At 39.4% G+C, this 20,755-nt stretch overlaps 1 protein-coding gene across 1 annotated transcript in view; it reads left to right on the plus strand.

Annotated features, from left to right (window-relative positions):
- VWF (von Willebrand factor) overlaps positions 1–20,755 on the plus strand; it is a 119,057-nt gene that overhangs the window by 95,262 nt on the left and 3,040 nt on the right. The window contains exons 39-50 of the mRNA XM_066319577.1: positions 219–321; positions 419–493; positions 1,021–1,125; positions 1,595–1,800; positions 3,083–3,232; positions 5,975–6,085; positions 7,382–7,565; positions 8,589–8,629; positions 13,356–13,466; positions 16,272–16,370; positions 17,811–17,939; positions 19,506–19,545. Of these exons, the coding sequence (XP_066175674.1) occupies positions 219–321; positions 419–493; positions 1,021–1,125; positions 1,595–1,800; positions 3,083–3,232; positions 5,975–6,085; positions 7,382–7,565; positions 8,589–8,629; positions 13,356–13,466; positions 16,272–16,370; positions 17,811–17,939; positions 19,506–19,545 (1,354 nt within the window). The remainder of the gene's footprint in view (positions 1–218; positions 322–418; positions 494–1,020; positions 1,126–1,594; positions 1,801–3,082; positions 3,233–5,974; positions 6,086–7,381; positions 7,566–8,588; positions 8,630–13,355; positions 13,467–16,271; positions 16,371–17,810; positions 17,940–19,505; positions 19,546–20,755) is intronic.

Below are 20,755 nucleotides of genomic sequence, written 5' to 3' on the forward strand. Positions count from 1 at the left end.
TAAATTGGCACACTACAGTCATTGCAGAATTATGTGTCTCCTTAGGTTTTTTACTGTTAACAGAGCTACCAACTCTTCATAGATAAATCTCCATAAATCTTCTAATTTTCCAGGTTAATGTTACTCACTCTCACCCACTCCCATTCTCCCATCCCAACATACGAGTGACCAGAGCATGGGATTTCCATCTAACACTCTGTTGCGTTTTTTTCCTTCAGCACATGGAAACGTGGATTCCTGAGAATGAGCCCTGCAAGATCTGCACGTGTCTGGATAACAAGAAGATAAACTGCACAGTCCGACCCTGCCCGACTATCAAACGTAAATTCATTTAACTCTGTGATTGGACTTGAATTGATGTTTTGGTTCCTGGCTTCCTAGTTCTTATCCAAACTTGTTTTGTGGATGTTTTCTCCAGCTGTCCAGTGTGGTCCGTGTGAAGTCGCTCGCCTGCGCAGGGGCCCTGGCCAGTGCTGCCCGGAGTACGAGTGTGGTAGGTTCTTGTAAACTCTTGTAATCTTCTTGGTATGTACTTTTACCAGGTATTTCTAAGATGTACAGTCCGTTTTAAAAAATATTATTTAAGTCAGTGCTATATTTTTAATACCACTGAATGGTTATACAATCAGCCATGTGGAAAACCAAACAGCTCCTTAGGATGTGAGTCTATTCACTTCCAACTTTGTCCCTCTTTCTGTAGTAGATGAGGAAGGGAATGGAGCAATTTGTTTTTGTCTAAATGACATTAGAATGGGTTTTGTTTTTTCTCAAGCATTTATTTTTGCATCATCTATATCTGACCATTAAATATAACGTTAGAACCTTAATCCCCATAACCCGAGTTTGAACTCTTCTCTAAGCTATTTTGAAAACAAACTCTGACCTGTTGAACTCTAATGTACATCACATTTTAAGACAGCAATTGAGTGTGAGTTTAATGGGGATGTGCGTGTGTGTGTGTGTCCTTTTTGAGGACTAAGTAGGCGTGGTTTTAAGCACTCTCTGAATTTCTCCTCTCAGTGTGTGACCTGGTTTCCTGTGATTTGCCTCCTGCCCCTGTCTGTGAGTTTGGCCTGCAGCTTGCCCTGACCAACCCTGGAGAATGCAGACCAAATTACACATGTGGTAAGATCATTTTTCCTAGCAGGGAGTGACACTGGAACACTGCATTTGAGCAATACTGACAACTTCCTTTAGGCATTATTTTCCCCCCTCTGAAAAGTTTAATTTTGGTGCCAACGGATGTGTAATGATTTCCCAGACTTGGCAGAAGTGTGCTGTTGGCACTTTGCATACACTTTCAAATTAAGGACAAGAAAAACACTTTATTCTTGGACATGTGTTCTCTAACTCTGATGCTTATTTTATAAATCTTCTTGTTTGTGTATGAGACAAGAATTTTTTTTGGCAGGGCAGGAACTTTTCTGAGTTCCTGAACCAAAGCCTTTTATATCTGCATTACTCTTCAGTCTTTAAGCAGATTTATAACGGTTTGAGGTGGTGATTAATGCCTTGCTGCCAGAGAACTGTCCTGTTCACTGGCAGCACTCTGAAAATCCATGAGTTTGACACAGTGCCCACCTTTTCCTGCCAGCCTGCAACAGGGAAATGTGCAGCTCCATCCCAAGCCTTTCCTGCCCGTCGCATCGGACGCTGACTGTGGTCAAGACCGAGTGCTGTGATAAATATGAGTGTACCTGCAGCTGCAGGAACTCCACTGTGAGCTGCCCTCCGGGGTATCTCTCCCAGTCTCTCACCAATGACTGCGGCTGTGTATCAACCACCTGCATCCCAGACCGGGTAAGGGAGGGGAAATGTCTTTTCCATGGATGAGAGTGTCTTTTCCTCATGGAGTGGCAGCAATAGAGCAAGTGCCCAGCCAGCTAAATATGAATAAACCCCCAAAGAGACTGCTGGAAAGTGATGCCAGGGCATTTTTAATTTACAAGTGCCAGAAAGAAACACATTATTACTTCAAAATGTTGCTTCTTTTATTACAGTAATTTATTTTGACATAACCAGTCAATTTTTTGTAACTTTGAGATAGTATTAAAAAAAAAAAAAAAAAAAAAAGTGAAACTGAAAGGTCACTCAAACATCAGGAATTTCAAAGGTGATTTTTGTTTTCAGGTAACAGATATACATACTTTGGGACTGCTACTGTTACTATATATTCTTCCAATCCCATACTAAATTTATTGACATATTTGGTACACTTTAGACCTAAAATTCCTTGTGTTCATAGATTACCTTTGTCTCTGCCTGAGAAGGTGGTGTGTCTTTTAAGAACTATATCACTACTTTTATGTTTTTGCCTAATTGTGACTCTGCTAAAGCTTCACTAGGATATATTTTTCTTATTTTGACAACCTTTTATTAAGTTATTATATTATGTTAATCTTTAAGATAAAGTTGCTTAGAGGAGAGGTTGCAGGGCAATGTAACTTTTTTCATTAAACCTGAACCTAGGGTTACATTGTCTTGCAGCTCAGGACATCTACCTTTTATTGTCCATTTCTGAGTAGTTCATGACCTTGCATAATTCATTTCATGTCTCTGGGACTTACTTGCTCTAGCTATAAAAAATAAATTATGTTCTCTCTTTAATATCAAGCTGTAAGATTTACTAATAGAAAGTTCAATATAAGGGATGACTCTGATTTTTAGGGGTAGCTGTGGTGGCCTGAAGATATAAGAGGATGAAAGCTTTTAGCTCCGAGTGGGATGTCTTCAGATCAGATGGTTTAGCTGGAATAAGTTTTGTCTTCAAGGCTCCTTCTAGAGGACTTACTGTTTATTATCCCAAAATGCTGTGTCACATTATACTTACAGGGAAACTGAGATCCCAGGAAACTCCATCAACTGCAGATAAAACTCTCCAATTTATTTTGTATAAAACAGTAGCTTTGTTTGTACCTATTTTTCCTTTCCTCAACAGACTGGCCACAGTTTTAAGACCTGTAGCATTTGTAAGGGATTCAAAATATTCTGTAGAATTTATGGTTGGTTTCACACCTTGAAATGCAGCCTTTTGGAACCAGCAGCGGGCCCCCTTTCATGTATTAATTATTGCATTTAATAGGTGTGTGTGCACAACAACATAGTCTATCCTGTTGGGACAACCTGGGAAGATGGATGCAGGGAATGCTCTTGCACCACTGTGAGGGATGATATTACAGGACTTCAGATGATGGAATGTCGAGACAAAGAATGTGACACGTTCTGCTCTCGGGTGAGTAACACTTAAACCAATGCAATAACCAGCAGAGCCCTGGTGGGGACCTGCAAGGATCCTTTTTAAGCCTCCTTGTTTAAAGAGTAACCAGAGAAAATTAGAAAAATAAGTGTTGTAGCAATGCATTATCTTGGGAGCAGAATCTAAGAGCATTAGTCTGAGCATTATTGACTTTATTTCAGGGTTATTGTTTTAGGACTGAATCCTTCTGCCAAGAAAATCAGTGACAAATTTATTTTACATTTTGATAGAAGAAAAGCTGCATCCTGAAGTGTCTGTCATTTACAGCACTTGCACGATAAGTGTTCATGATGGCTGAAGTTCAATTGCAGATGTCTGTTCTAGCTCAAGCTCACTTTCTGAAGTTCCCATTTCAGCTCTGCCTATTGTAGCAGTAATAACACCTCATGCTGGGACCATTATTGTGCTCAGACATCTGCTACATCCTATAAACTCCTGTGGTTTACTTCTGGAAGCCTGCAAAGGAAGTTTTATTGATTTGTTTTATTGATTTAGATGGCCAAACAGGAATAGACAGATAATTGGTACAAAGAGTTGGTAGAGGAATGTGATTTAAGACAAATATTAGGAAAAGCTTCTTCTCCCAGAGTACAGTTGGGGACTGGGACAGCTCCCCAAGGAACGGTCACATCTCAAAGCCTGACAGAGCTCAAGAGGTGTTGGTACATTGGTGGGATTGCTGAGGTGTCCTGTGCAGGGCCAGGATGATCCTTGTGGATCTTAAATACTGCATCATTCTCTAGGACCAACCAAAAAACCCCAATCCATCAGGAAAAAAAACAACAAAGCAAGTGCAGAGCTTGAGATGAGAAAGGTAAGAAAGTTTGATGCCAAATGTAGTAAAAAACATGAGAGTAGATGTGGGAGTTTTTAACCTGTTGCAAGAAAATCCCTTTAGTTTCTGTGTGTTGAAAAGACTTGTCTCTGTTGTGGCAATTTTTATGAAACATTAGGTCTAAAGTATCTGGCTGTGTTTCAACTTACATCAATAGTTTATCAATAATTTGTTATTCCAATAAAATCTCATTAATGCAGAGCTACAGTTCCTTGACATTGCAGCATCAAAAAAATCTAGTTAAAAACACATAATAAGACTTGGTGGAAATTCTTTATGTAATTTGTCATTTCTTCAGCTCATTTAATGGTTATCAAGGCTGTGCAACCAAAACTGTAACTGCTAGACTACATGGATAGCTCAGATATTTTTCTCCTTGGCTTACTCCTGATTCAGTGGATATACATATCAAGGACATCAGCAGTGCTGTCATCCAGCTTGAATTGACCTTAAACTTATTTGTCAGCTCAGATTCGATGGCATTAAAAGTTTTATTGATATCAAATGCATACTTTAATAATGAATCATTATTAGGATGATATTTAAACTCTCTGCTGCTCCTGGTTATTAATTTCATTGCCAGATGTTAAAGTTGTGGAGTATAATTTTTAACAGTGCCATCTGACTTCTGTGAAAACAGCTTGGAGGTTTTTTTCATCTTGCTACACAGAAAAAAAACCCCTAAAACCTCCATAACATGTACTAGCTATTGGATTTTTACTTATCTTGAGTTTGCCATGTAGAAAGTTGCATCTGATACTTCAGATTCTTCAGACATGTATTTAGCAGATAAAAGTAATGTAAAACTAAATGCTCAACAGCACAACTTTTCTCACAAAGCTGGGTCAAGGTCTGGCATCACATTTTATGATGTTATAGGAAACAAACATCTATTGATTATCAAGATATGCTAATGTGCTTGATGTTGCAAATCACGGACAGTTCATGAAGGGAGGGAGCAGTTGGGAATCCCTCGGTAATTCAGTTTGACCAAAATAGAATTATCCTTATTTTTACAGGCCTTTTTCACTTTAACAATATTGTATGACAGAACATTTTTTCTTCTACCTCAGAACTGAGATCAGAGTTATGTTGTACCCCTTGGAGACTGCCTAACTTTTACATATAGAATATTTTATTTCTAATTTGATTAAAGCTTTTTGCTTTCTTGCACTTAGATATTTCACTGTTTCAGTATTTGGCTGCTTGTTATAGGAGATTATTATGCATTAAAAGTGAGAATTTGGATCCCTGTTGTTTCTGTGTTGGGTTTTTTTAAACCTGTTTTGCTGGATTAATAAGGTTTTTCTTCAGTAATAGAGGACCTACTGTTTGATTTTCATGCTGCTTATTAACTGTTAGACTTTGATAAGGTACATAATCTCTAGTGTTGTATAGTAGTTTCATTTTGTTATCTTAGTTTGTAGAATTTCCTTCAAATGCCTTTTGCAGGTAAACTGTTTGCTTCAGCTGTGTTGGACTTGGCAGTGCTGGGTCAATGGTTCAACTTGGTCTTAAAGGTTTTTTTTTAACCTAAATGGTTCTATGAATGTGTTCATGGTTCTGAATGTGCTCAGACTGAGTTCTACCCTTGAATTTTCTGGAATGGGAAGAGCAGTTGTGAGTGCTCATTAACTTCCAAGATGACACAAGACCAATTTTTACCTTTAATTTGCCTTTGTAAAATACTGTTATATATATACAAAATAATTTTTTTAATTATTAAAAAACCCCTCATAATTACATCTGTCCTTTTTCAAACTCTCCTTTTCATACAAGGTTGTTAACAAACATCCATCCTAAAAGAAAACACTGGGATTGATGTTCTTGTTTGCCTTCTCTTCCTGGATAAGAAAGTCCTCTTCTTTTCTTTCCTCCTCCAGGGATACAAGTACATTGTGCCAGAAGGGGAGTGCTGTGGGAGATGTCAGAAAACTGCCTGTGAGGAGCCACACTTCTGGCCTCGGGGTGATGAAGATCCTCCTTTGCATGAGGTGAGGCACCAGTGGGATGGACACGTTCCCTCCTAGCAAAAGCCCCCTGGAATTATTTTGTTTTCCATGGAAGTAGATGAAGATGATACCAGCTTTTTCTTCTACACAACAAGCAGCATTGAGAGACAATGTTTTGGGTATCCTGTGACCTACTCAGTCAATTCTTACATGCGAATCCTCCCGGCCCTTTTCCGGGCCAGGTATTTTATGTACAATTACTAATTTCAGCCATGGTAGCTTTAAAAAATGTTCATTGGGTATAATGCCTCCCTGGCTGTCAGCTATTTAAATTATCCCAGCTAATTTGTATTGCAATCTGCTGCTATTTAAAAAAACAAAACAAAAAACCAAAAAAAACCCAAAAAAACACCAACTTGTTAAGTGTCATTTTACAACCTGCCTTTCTCCTGGTTTTACCAAGGGGATTTCTTAATGTGGATCACTATTCTGTTCTGCTTCATCAAACAAGCCTTGAGAAGGCCTATTTTTGTGTCCCACCGTCTCTCACTGACTTTTTTTTGTTCTAACGCATAATAGTCACACCTTGCAGTCTCTTCCTTCCTATGTTCTCTTGTAACTTTCCTGTCATTAGTGAAGAATTAAGTATTTAACTCACTACAAGAATGCGTTTCCTAACTTTCTGAGCAAAGATGTTTGAACTGACTGCAGTTGGGGATCTGATCTTCAGTTTTGCTGTTCTTCAAGTGTATTCAGAGTGCAACCAGTGAAGGAATATAACCCTAAAGCAGTGAGCAGCTTCTTCCAGCACTGAGCTGTGGCAGCATCTTCCTCCTGGCCTCTGTTCCCATAAATAGCACTTGAAGTTCCCTCTTTGTCTGGCCTGTGGGTGATGATAATAAGAGAACTGTCAACAAGACCTTGTCTTTTCTACATTTGCAAGTGTTTCAGGTCTAGAGCCTATTGCTAAAGCCTCCTTTGGGTTTAGCAGAGCTGGGTTGCAGCAGAAAGAGGGGCTGCTCAGCTGCAGTGCAGTGCAGCCAGTCAGCAGGGAATAAATGCAGATTTAACTCCAGTTAGATGTGCTTTTCCTTCTTTACACGTTATTTGACCTGTCCCTTTTAAAGAATACTCCTGTAATTCTTAATCTCTACAAACTCAGCATGCTCTATAAACTGATTGTCATGGTAAGGGTTTGTGGAGAACTGCTGAGTGACACTGTTCCTGATGCAATAAATGTGCTTTTGGCAAGCCAACACCTGGCTGGGGTGGCCTTCCCTCTATCCAGGGGCACAAATATTCCTGCTTGTGTTTAATCCTCCCACAACTCCCCCTCAGGTCGGCACGGAGTGGCGATCCCCCTGGAACCGCTGCATTGTCAACGAGTGTGTCCGAGTGAACAATGAGGTTTTTGTGCAGCAAAAGAATGTTTCTTGCTCCCAAATGGATGTGCCTGACTGTCCAGAGGGAACTGAGCTGCGCTGTGACCAAATGCTAGACTGCTGTCCTTCCTGCAGATGTGGTAAGGTTTGGGGGATGGCAAACCAAAATTCATGCTGAGATCACTCCAGCATGAATTGTTTCATGGGGTGATTTTTCTGTTTCTCAACAACAATTTTGATAGTGTGTGTTTTGGAAGCATAGCCCTACTTTGAAGGGCTCCTGTGTAATTCAGACGCTGAGTACAGATCCACCTGCTGCTGCAGCCAAAGCCCCATGAGCAAAAGAGGAGGGAGGAATTCTGCCTTCCAGTACCTGAAAGGAGCTTACAGGAAAGGTGGAGAAAGATTCTTGACAAGGGCCTGCAGTGACAGGACAAGGGGGAATGGCTTCACACTGACAGAGAGGAGATTTAGATTGGATATTCGGAAGAAAATTTTCCCTGTGAGGTTGGTGAGGCCCTGGCACAGGTTGCCCAGACAAGCTGTTGGTGCCCCTGGCAGTGTCCCAGGCCAGGTTGGATGGGGCTCTGAGCAACCTGGGCTAGTGGAAGGTGCCCCTGCTCATGGCAGGGGGTAGGAACTGGGATGATCTTTAAGGCCCTTTCCAAACCAAGCTTATAATTCAATGACTCCTAACATAGTCTTGGCTCAAAAGTCTAAATCAAAGCATTTGGGTAATTGGCCTCTATCTGGGAAGACTCACAGTGATGTTTAGTTGACAATTGTGTGTGCGACCACATCATGAGGAGGGAGCAGTGGGAGGAGGAGAGGATGTATGCTCTCTAATTTGCAGAAAATCTGAGTTCATCTTCTGAGAGTGTGAGGCTTGAACTGGAGGGGAAAGTTTATGTTCTGCCATGTACTTGTTCAAAAATAGTTCAGCCAGAGATATTTTTATGCAGCATCAAATTTAGCTCTGACAAATTGTTGCCTTTCAAGATATATTATAAGGGGGCTCAGTTATGCCTCTTTACAGTGAAATCGGATATAAATTTCTTCAAGCTGGAACTGTACTGAGTCAAAAAAAGCATAACTGTGGTTGATTAAATCTTGGAATTGTCATTATAATGGTAATGCTAAATAGAAACACTTTTATTTTTCAGCACCCTTGAATGGTTGTCCTTTGAATGGCACTGTTATTGGGGTAAGACACAAATTCCTTTTACTTGTTGAGATGACAAGATATTTAAATATATGAATATTTAAATATATGAAGGAGCTTTTGAAAGACACACATTTCTCAGAATATACATACACAGAATACAGGGCAGCTTTTTTTCCAGATAGAATCTCTGCAAGTGAGATATTGGAGTAAAAGCAGTCCCAGGGGTCTCAGCAGGTCTCTGTCCAGCTCCTGACACTGTCAGAGTCTTCCTATATGACAATGAGCATTTCTGCCAAATGGGGACAGCAACATTTCCTTATCTTGAAGGATGCTTGAAAAGAGTGCTTGGAAACTGTGGCAATGTGCATTTTGTAATGGTTTGCAGGCTACCAAACACACAGGAAACTCTCTACGAGGGCTAACCTCCCAAGTGATCCTTGCCCACTTTGGGGACGCAAAACCTTCCCATATTCTGCTTATAAGAGGATAAGGCAGATTAAAGCAAGGATGGACACTTCCTCCACCTGTGTGGAAGGAGAGGTATCCCTCCTTGGCTATTAGCAGGAACAGGAAAGCTGAGCTTCCTCCATGTTTGACCTCTTTTCCCTTTTAAGATCCCTGCTGATATGCCCTGTGAGGAAATTTTTTCTCAACTGCATATTTAATGGATAGATTAAGACATGTTTAACCCAGCCCATGATAGTGGGAATGATGGAAGTTAAGCATCTGATCTCATTTATGCCGAATTTATCTTTGGAGAGCTCTGTCAATTGTCCATTGTTTCCCTAAATCCATATTCTGGCAGCACCTCTGGTGTCAAAGAGTTCTAACTATTCTCACCACCCCCTAGGGAAACAGGTTCTCTTTAGTAATTTAACCTAACTTTAACCTACTCATTCCTGCTTTGTCAACGAGTGTCTTCCTTTTTTGATTTACTTAAAAGTAAATTCTCAAATCTCTTTATATTTTAATGGTGTGGAAGAGAGAACCTTTCTTCATCTATTTCTTGTGGTTTGGATATTATTTTATAGTCCAAAATCGGTTTTTCAGAGCTAAAACCATGTCATCATGCATCCTTAATTCTGTGTAATGATGACTTCCCTGTAGAATTAAATCCAAGGAAAAACTCTTGTTTTTCTTCTCAGAAAAGAAAAGCTTTCTTGTCAGAACACTGGTTTAAAAATGATAAGTTCTGGAATAATCTACTTTCTCTTTAATCCCTCTACTTCTTCACTCTATTGTATGTTGTCAGAAATAGCTGGCATCCTAGAAAGGCAATATTTGTAGGGAATGTCAAGCAGGGCAGTAATTACCAGCTCTTGCCACCTTCTTTATGTAGGATTATATTTTATATATATATATATATATATATATATATATATATATATATATATATAAAATTTCTGTATTGCTGTAGGAGGTTCTGTAAAGCTCTTTCCAGTTGTGTGCTGTTCTGCCATGACCAACTAATTTTTTTCTTCTCCAACAAAATGTTCACCTGATTTGTCAAATAGTTTTTATCTCTTCAAGCCTTTAAAAATATTTACAAATCATTTAAAGTGAAACATAAACAAATTTTGAAACAAAATGTCACATTGAAGGCAAAATGAGAACTGTCTGTGTTTTGAAATCTTTGAAATAAAATGTCTCAGCTTCTGCAATATTGGGAAAAAAATCCTAAAATTTCTTAAACTAGCTTAATTTAATCACTTACTATAAGTTAACTAGCTGCATGTCTGAAATACTTTGAGACAACCTGGAGTTACTACAGCTTTGTCTTGTACAATTCTCTGCTTCAGTGACTTGTTCCAGAGTCCTGACCAGGAAGGAAGATGTGGTGTCCACGAAGTTTATACTTCCTGTATTTCAAACCCTTTATGTTGGGTCCTTTAAGAATAGGCTTCAAGTTTCATTTTATATCAAGGGAAAACTTCTCTACACTAACTCCTTCCCTTAATAGTTCCAAGTTTTGAGTCTTTTACTGCATTTCTGGTAACTGTCTGTGTGCTTAATCCCTTTACATTCTTGTCATGTATCTGATTACCAATATTATATTCCAGTAATTTGGTGTATTGCATTTACTCTGCTGTTCTTAACAATGCTGTGGGTTATAACTGCAAGCTTCCAAGCAGGTGGCTGAATTACAAAAAAGGATTATCTGTATCTCTCATCTGTTTTCTTAGGCTTTTACTGAGTAGCATTTTTGAAGGTGATCTGAGCAGATTTGAGCTTTATGCAGGTTATTTTGGTGGCAAGTTATTACTGGCTTAGCAGGTGTTGGCATTTCATTCCAAGCTAGCCAAGAAAGCACACGATAGGTGGGTTATATAAAGGGAAAAAAAATCTGTATCAGTCCATTTTTGTGTTCAGTTCTATTATGCTAAGCAAATTTGAGATCGGGGCAAGACCTTCCCCCAAAAGTTTAAGGCACCAGTGTGAGAAGATTTCATTTTAGCATATCTCTAGTAATCCCTGTGTTCCTTCCTCTCACAGTGATTGTCAGACTAATTCAACTTTATCTATTTTGTACTTAATTGGACTGTCAGAACTATTAGAAGATTCCATGAGGATATCAGTGATATTGGCAGTGACTTTGTAGACCCTTTCTTTATGATTTTAAAGCCTAGAGGCATTCTTTGATAAACTGTGTCATGTGGTGTGCACTTAAACTTTCACTCTGGTGTCTGACCGCTTTACAGTGTTGAGATCAAACAAGAAACCTGGAGTTTCACAGGATATTTTCTCTCCAGGTGTTGTGGTGTAACTCCAGTCAGCAGCCACTTGCTCACTCCCTACCAGCAGGATTGAGGAGAAAATGGGAAGGGGAAAAGTGAGAAAACTTCTGTGTTGGGATAACGACAATGAAAATGTATGGATAAAGATGCTGTGCAAGCAAAACAAAACAAGGAATTCATTCACTGCTTGCTGTGGTTGGGCAGATGTTCAGCCTTCCCAGACTAGTAGAATGGTGACTAGGGAAGACAACTGCCGTAACTCCAAGCATCCCCCCTTCCTCCTTCTTCTCTCCACTGTATATTCTGATCACGATGCCATAAAGTCTGGAATGTCCCTTTGATCACTTGGGGTCACCTGTCGTGGCTGTGTCTCCTCCCAGCCTCCCGTGTACTCCCAGTCTCCTCAGCAACTTGGCAGTAGGAAAAGCAGAAAAGGCCTTGGCTCTGTGGAATCCCTGCTCAGCAACAAAAACATCTCTGTATTATCAACCCTGTCCTCAATACAAATCCAAACCACAGCCCCATTCCAGCCACTGGGAAGGAAATTATCTGTACCCCAGCCAAAACCAGAACACCCTTCCTCTTCAGCAGCAAAATTTTGAGTGTATTCCTATGCTGCCTCTATTGAGGTTTTTTAAACCTCTAGATTAATGATAACCACTACAAAAGGTTAAACCTGGAAAGCTGAGGAATCCAGTGCTCAGGTCTCAAGCTGAGCTCTTAAAAGACAGGGATCTCCCCCTTGGTATTTCCTTTCATCATATTTTATGTGGAGGATCCTTTTGCTGAACCTCAGGAGAGAGTCATTACTGTTACTGGTTATAGAGGCCTGAGGACTTCTGTTGTCCTGGGGCACTGAATAAGAATGTAGTGAAAATTCCGTGGTCATAATATTTGTCCTTCAGAGTATTGGCTCTAAACTACCCATAAATGCATTACTTTTACACTGTTACTGTGGCCAGCTTCTTGTTTTTGCTCCATGAGCATTTAATACTTCAAAAAGGAATCATAGGAAATGCACAGTACCAAGTGAAATCAATGGTGGCTTTCCATTTATATCTGAAGTACAATTTAAACCTTTCATAATCTAGCAAAATTGTCTATTTACCTTATTTATTTGCCTTATTTAATTACCTTATTTATTAGCTTTTAGAAGTTTGTGAAAATCATGAGAAGGCTGCTCCCGCTTTGCCCCTTCAACCTTTGTGGTTTGTTATCTTGGGGCTGAAATGAAGGGCTTTGCACTTGGGAGGAAGAAAGATTTTTGTCTTTAGAATTCCTTTCAGTGCAGAGTAACCAATTACTGACTCCACATATTTTTGTTTCTTAATAGTTTGGCATTTTTGCTCTGCACTTTAAATGTCCTTTTTGCTTGCTTTGAAAAGGTGATGGGATCCAGAAAACAAAGTGCTCAGGAAAGAGCTCAGGGAATTTGAATTGTGCTCAGCCTGATTTGCTTATAACTATAGACAAGTAGAGTTCTTCAATCAGTAATTCTGGTTTTCTTTTTTTTAAATTTGTTTTTCCATTATTTTAAGCTTTTAGGCCTTCAGAGATTCCAAGCAGTGTTGTTACAGAAACTATAACAAGTGATTTCTGCCCATAATCTGTGGGTTGTGATGGCTCTAGAATAAAAATTTGTTAGCAAATCAATTCATTACACTCAAAAAATGAACTCTTGGCAACCACATACTCAGAATAAAAAAAAATCTTCCTCATGACTTTCAAGAATCCCTTTCTTGCTTGCTAGATTTCTTTGTAAGCAACAAAGAAATGTCAGTGCCATTTCTCAGATTAAAGATTTCTAAAGGGCTTTCTTGAAAAACAGCCTCATGCCATGCTGATTGTTCTGGAAGTAGAGATGAAAAATGTTGGGGTCTCTGGAAACTTAGCAGCATGGGTTTCTTGTATCTCTGGCAAAGAATTACAGTTCAATATTTAATGAAGGATATTTAACCTGGTGTCCCTTGTTTATCTGAATTTTGCTGGTGAGGTGGTGACTAACTGACAGACTGGTTCTGACGTTTCAGCACGGGAGGCGCCTGATGGTGGATCCATGCACGACGTGTGACTGCTTCCAGACAGCGCCTCGGAAATACACTCTGAGGTGCACCAAACTGAACTGCCAGGCCTGCCCAGCGGTGAGTGGGAGCACTCTGGGGGTCTGCTTGGGAATGTGTCTGAAGAGAGTCGTGTTCTTCTCTACACACACCGTTTTACATCTGGTACAACCCTGGGGCCTTTGGACTTTCTTCAGGTTCTTCTGAGAAGTCTTGGCTCTGTGCTCTTTCCAGGAATTGGATGATACACACCAAATCTGATCTAAATCCTCAGCGTAGCAAAGATAACTTTACATGGTACTCAGCTTCACAGGCACATTTTATTGTTTTTTTAGATTACTTACCCTTAGGGCAACATAAGGTTTAGCAAATAATTTGTAACAGGAACTGCTGAGTCCTCTTTCCTACAGTGTTATCTGGCAGCTCAGCCAGATCTCCATGCTTTAGACCTTTCTTATGGCTCCTCCAAATTGTCTAAAAGCTGGGCTCAGTAGCATTTGTTTGCTTCCCAGCCCATGCCTTTGGTGATTTGAAGTGATTGTCACCATCACTTCCCACTGGTTTTTGAAGTGATTGCTGCTACTTTGGTGCCATCACCTGCAAGGAAGGATGTTGGCTGAGAAAGCCAAAGGGATATAGCTCCCATTTTTACTCCACAAACAGTGTGACAGGATTGCTGGATTAGGTCTGCTAAGTTGTGTAGCTCTCTCTCTTAGGAACCAATACCTCGAGCAGGAGACCTAAGTGAGTTGCATAGGCTGGTTTGATCTCCCCACATCTCTAACCATGACCATGTGGGATTCCTGGCTGACGTCCAGGAGAGGCATACACTGATAGGGTCCCTGCAACAGAGAGGGGCAGTGTCTTTGATGAGTCCAATCTCCCATCCTGAAGTAGAACTGGAAAGAACTGGAAATGTATTTAATTATCTGTAGAGAGTAATCTCTACTAGTAAAAAAAATAGAGCAAGACTGCAGGCTCAGATTATTTCCTGCAACCCTTTTTCTTGAAGAATTGTCAACAGTGCCCCCAGTTGGCCTGTTATGAATAGAAAAATGATGATGTGATTTTCGGATGATGCGTCCAGGGACAGGTCAGTGGTTAGGACAACCCAAGGCCAGCCAGTTTCATGTGGAGAATGCAGCTCAGATAATTCAGAAGTGTTCCATTGTCCACTGGGCCATCAAACTGGCTTTGACCCCTTCTATTTGGTGGTGTATTTGGATATATAGTCTGTGACAAAAAGGACAATCTGGAATACCTTCTGTGGTTCTAAAGCCTAATATGATCCCTCCTGTAAGGTTTGGTTATAGACATAGGCGTCTGAAGGGAAAATAAATGGCCAAGCTCAGTGCTGAGCATCTTTCTCAAAATATTACTTCCACAAAATATAACCTGGCAGATCCATGAAAAATACCCAGATACACCAGACTGAATTTGTGGCCAGAGACATGTGTGCATGGGTATGTTCCCACACAAAGATACACAAACATCCTTTCTCGCTGCTCAATGCAAGGAGCCAGCTGTAGAAATTAAAGGTAGAGGAATCAATTGAATGCATGATAAAAAAAAAAAAAAAAGGAAACATTCCTCTCCTGCTTCTTTCACCACCCACACATTTCCCAAACAGCTCTTTTTCCCCATGTGACCCAAAAGTACAGACTAGACAGAAAACCCTGAAGAAAGGGCCATTTCTAGTTGGGCTTATTAAGGACTGTGAACTTATGTTTGGTAGATGTGGAGCTACCCATGGGAAGTTGCAGGTCTAGGAGTATATATCCCTTCCTAGCCATTGTAATGAATTTGTGGAGCTTGAGGGGGAAAAAAAAATCAAATAAGATACAGAATGTCCTCATCCCCCTAAGGCCAGTGGGATTCACACACTTCAGGATCTTTCCTGTCTCAAAGTCTTTGACTTCATAGCATACCCAGATTAAAAGCAATTCCTTGCTAATGGATAAAATTTAAGAGTACAAATGGGTTGAGAGTACCAATTCTCTCAGGAGCACCTGCTTTCTCCTGGATGCTGAAGTTGTATGAGGAAAAGCACTGGCAATTGAAGTGCAGCCAACTTCAGCATATTCTGCTCAGGAGGGTAATTTTTTTGGTCACTTTATGATCTGCTTTAGGTGCTTATATTTTTGCCAGTAGGGAAAGTTCACCTAAATAACAATGAACTATGTTTTCCCCCAATGATTTAATAGTAACCCATCCTCCCCAAATACTCTTTCTGTAAAAGACATATGGATAACATGCATGCCTTTACTGAACCAGAAAGTGTTTTCTTAAAAATGTTCATCTCATCATAAGCAGCTGTTGGTTATCTGGAGCAGCTGGGGACGTTACTGTGGGACACTTCATGTGTTAGCTCAGTTCCTTTCTGCTTGGTTTGGTTTTTTCCTTTCCATTATCCACTTTGTACCTTGCTGCCTCTCCACCTAGTGCTGCTCATTCTCCCATGTTCTTTTAAATGCCACTGTTTTTCCCTTCAATGCTGTTTGTGGGACTCCATTACTCCCCTTTTCTTTCTTTCTCTCCTTTTCCCTTTTATTATATTGTACCTTCTCTGATGCTGTTTTACTCTCTTGTGTTATCAAGCCATTTTCTTTTTCTTTCCTTACTCCAAATTTTCCAGTTTAGCCTTGTTCTGCCTTTCTCCTGTCCAATGCTTACTGGATATTTTGCCCTTTTCTCTCCAGTTTCAGCACTTCCAACTACTTTTCCATGCCTCACCATGTAGAATTCATTGGTTTTATTGAGAAGTATTTTGCTGGCTATCATTTTGTCCACTGAATCTTATTTTTTTGAAAAAACACCTTCTTAAAATAAATATAGAATGCATACTTAAAACAAAATTAACCCAGAAAAATGTCCTTCACCTTCTAGAACTACAGAAGGCAGGAAATCCCTGGTTCTTGCTGTGGAAAATGTGTGCCAACTTCATGTAGCATCAGGCTGAGGGATGGAAGGGTTCAATATCTTCAGGTAAGTTTTAAGCACTCTTTCTTTTATTTGTGAGTAAATGTAAATGTATTATCAACTTCTGTTGAACCCCAGGGAAGGGCCTTTTTCTTCCTTTTTGGTTAGGTAGCATGGTATTACCAGTGTTTTTTGTACCTCAGAATAATTGATTAAGGAAGCCAATTTGTTTGTAAATGAAAAAAATAGGATACTTCATACCACAGTGTAAAATTCTAGAGGGGTATTCTAGATTCAGGAATGTTATCAAGGAACTTTAACTGGAATATGACCTCAAACAGGTATTTAGAGGAAATGAAACCCCTCATTTTGAATATGAAATAGTTAAGTTGAAAAATGTAAATTTTGAGAAATGTCTCCAGGACAGAATCATAGAATGGATTGTGTTGGAAGGGATCTCAAAAATCATCTTGTCCCAATGGGCAGGGACACCTTCCAATGGAGCAGGTTCCTCAGTGCTACATCCAACCTGGCCTTAAAGCATGATATGTTCTTAAATATATCATGGAATGGATATTTTTCTGGATAAACCCCATCCTCTGTCACAAGAAAAAATTTTCTTTTATTCCATTACTGTGAGAAGTCTGAGATGGAGACAGTACAGGAAGAGCCACAAAGCTGGGGAAGGGGCTGGAGCACCAGGAGGGGCTGAGGGAGCTGTGGGGGCTCAGCCTGGAGAAAAGGAGGCTCAGGGGGAAGGAACCTTCTGGCTCTGCACAACTCCCTGACAGGAGGGGACAGCCGGGGGGGTCGGGCTCTGCTCCCAGGGAACAAGGGACAGGACATGAGCAAACAGCCTCGAGTTGTACTAGGGGAGGTTTAGATTGGATATTATTTTATTTTTTTTTCACTGGAAAAATTGTCCAGCTTTAGCACAGGCTGCCCAGGGCAGTGATTGAATCAGCAGCCCTGGAGAGATTTTAAAAATGTGTGGAAGGCTCTTAAGAGATGTGGTTTTGTGGTGGACTTGGTTGGCAGTGGGAGGTTAATGGCTAGACTTCTTAAGGGTTTGTTCCAACCTAAATGATTTGGTATGGGGATGAGGGTGTGGTTTTATTTATATTTTATAAAGAAGTTTCCAACTCATCCAGAATGTAAATAATTGTCTATATGTCTCTTTAAAAGACAGATCCTAGGCCAGACGCCCAAATCTCTCACTAGGAGAAGTTTTTTTCCTAAGTTAATGGAAATTTCTTCCCTGTTAAGAGCTGAAAAAGATCAGGTTTGGGCAGTCTGGGCAGAGCTGTGATCAGTATGGCCATGGAATTAAACAGACGACAAAGACTTTGTTGACAAACAATGCTGTCTACTAAAGATTTCCATGTTTTATAAATGTCACCACCATGGTACTTTAATTGATGTATTTTAATCAGCAAAATAATATCCTGAAAACTTCCTGTCCCCTGTTATTTCTGTGTAAAGCTAACAGCCCTTCGATCTTTCCAGGCAAACGCATCCCTTCAGGACGGCTGTGACAGTCACTCCTGTAGAGTAAATGAGAGAGGAGAATTTATCTGGGAAAGGAGAATCACTGGCTGTCCTCCATTTGATGCCAGAAGATGCTTGGCTGAAGGAGTAAGTGGTGAAACGGGTCCTGTTTCATGTTTTCTGTTGAGCTGAGTTGTGTTTCTGGTGCCTTCTGTGTGCTCCCAATACCTTGGCTAAACTGAATTTGAACTTTCTCTGAAATTTGGAAAGATGTAGGTTTTCTCTGTTCTAAAATACAAGCTGGCTTTTTGTGGCACTGTCCTGACTGCTGGCCATAATTCTGTTATGAGTATGAAGCTGAATATTTGAAGCATCAAACATTGGCAAGTGGTGCTTCTAACAGTGTTCTCAGTTTGGGATCCAGAGCAAAACTGTGTGGACAATGACACAGACTGAGAAATATGCATACGAAATACTAAGATATTTTTTTCTCTGCCATTACATGAGGTTAGGAGAAGAAATTTTCACACTGCTGTCGGAAGATTAAACATCCACAACTGCAGTTGTTTAGCAGAATAAAGATCCCTGCACAAAGTATCCACCCATCTTTCTTGTGCTTTGCAGTTAATTAAACACTGAGGGCACAGAGTGAGGTGTGAGTGTAGCACATGGGGACCCTGCTTTTGCTTATCTTGTCAGGTTTTACACATCTTACAGGTGTTTATATCCACCTGTTCCCATTTTCTTGGGCATGGCAGGAAGCAGGGAACCTTTAATAAAGCTTGTGGCCAAACCACTCTGCTCACACACATGAAACAAATAGAGGATTTTTTTTTATGTATAATGTGGGAAAAATAAAGCTTCTACAGGGCATTTCTTACTTTGTGAAATTATAATACAGAGTTTTGTTGTGTAAACAAAGATTTAGAAAAAAATTGCTGTATTATATTACAGGCTTGGGGTTATCATATTCAGGTGATGTTAATGGAAAATCAGTGAAAAGCAGTTTACTTTTTAAACAGAATTTCTCAAACTGCACTTATTCTTCTCCTATCCCCCCGAAACAGAACTACTTCAGCTATAAAATTAGTGGTTTTCATCTTGTTACAGATGAAAATTTTAGGGTTTTTTGATTAAAAAGCCTCCAAACTTTTGCATGTAAGCTCAGGGGTTTAGTGCAACAATGGCATGACCCTGCAGTGTAAATATTTCTCCATTTTTCCTTTCATTATTGGTTTTCAATAATTTGCACCGTACATATATTTCTGAGAATTATTTTCTGGATGGTAGCAATAAAAGAAAAAAAAAAAAGTTTTATGTCTTTTAAAACTTACTTGACAGATGTGATATTTCTTAAATGGATGTGAGACTTGAATGCTACTCATTTTATCCTTCTGGTTTCCAGGAATTTATTCGTATTTAACGTTTTATTTTAGAAACATCCTCATAGAAGGTGAGAATGATATTTTCAGATGTTATACTTGCTAATAAGTCAATTACTTCCAATTAGCTGCCAATAAATACAATCACAAGTTCAAAATCTTAATACTGATAATGAGAAGATTATTATTGTAGGTTTATGACTTTGTATAATATAAAAATTCAGGTTTATTTTTTTTTCCTAGTATCCTGCTTTATATGTCTTCTTTCAGCAGAACAGAAGTGTATCACTTGTGCCAAAAATTTGAGTTTTCTTTTTTTTTATCATTTTAGGGCAGAATTACAAAAATTGGCAACACTTGCTGTGACACATGTAAGTAAATAGTTCAGAAATCTTGTATGGAGAAGACAGAGTGTGTAAGTACCTACATTTTCCATAATATGCAGTGTAATGAAACAGAGCTTAGCAATGTGGTTATAGTAAACCATCACAGAAGCCCACCCTCTGACTGAGATGCTGCTGTCATGTTTTGTCATCTAGAACATGTGTTTTGACAGTATTCCCAAGTGCTTAGAAAGAAAGATACTCTCCACGTTTTGTGTAGATGTTAATTATGAATGTTTTATTTTATTGTACATCTGGTGATAACAGGAACAGTCCTGCACAGACAGCCTGACAAGTCACATAACTTGATACTACTGAATATGTGAGGAAAACACTTCATGAATAATCGATCAACTTAAAATTAATTAATAAAAAAAGCTCAACCATGGTTGCAGTAATGTTTTTTATAACATATTAACCAAAAATAGAAGGGGAAATGCATTCCTGTGGAACAGCCTGATTCCTTCTTAAATTTGCCAGTTTAGGGGTCAATCCTGCAACTCTTAATTTCATGCGTCTTTGTGTGGATAATCCAAACGTCCATCAGGCTGTGAGGTAGGAAGGGTTTGCTTACATAAGGAAGAATTGCAGGGTTGGGTTCTCATTTCTAAAATGAATCTCTCATGCATTTGTGAGCAGATAACCTCTCAGTTTTCTCCTCTCTAAGTAAAAAAAAAATAATATGTATCTAATATAAAATTTAAAAAAGGTAACAAAGGATTGAAATTATCTTTTAAGGTCAGAATATCAATGTCTTGTCTGTGTTTTGTCTTTTAATTTTCTTATTTTTGCTATGCGTGTGCTCATAAATAAAAGATGGCCAGCATAGCAGCCCATCACCACACTGGCACAGGAGCTGCTGCAATAATACCCCTGATGAAGGATGGTAACTCTTAAAGAGTTTGCAACCTTTGATATCTGGATAATCACTGAGCTCTGGCTTGAGAGATAGAAGTCAGAAAGCTATTGAGAGACTGTCATCAAATGGATCAAACAGGTAATTTGATTAAGGGAGCTTTTATCTACCAGGCTACAAGTAAGGAATACTCAAAATTATTTATTAACAAAACCAGATTTTGAGATTTAAAAGACAGGGTGGTGGGCAGGCTTTACTAATTGGAAGTGCCCATCATTGTAATCGAGGAGAAACTAGTTCTAAACGAGCAGAGATCTATGCATAGGCTTATTTGACAGTTAG

Source organism: Sylvia atricapilla, chromosome 5 (genome assembly GCF_009819655.1).
Source record: "Sylvia atricapilla isolate bSylAtr1 chromosome 5, bSylAtr1.pri, whole genome shotgun sequence".
In the NCBI taxonomy this organism is placed as follows: Eukaryota; Metazoa; Chordata; class Aves; order Passeriformes; family Sylviidae; genus Sylvia; species Sylvia atricapilla.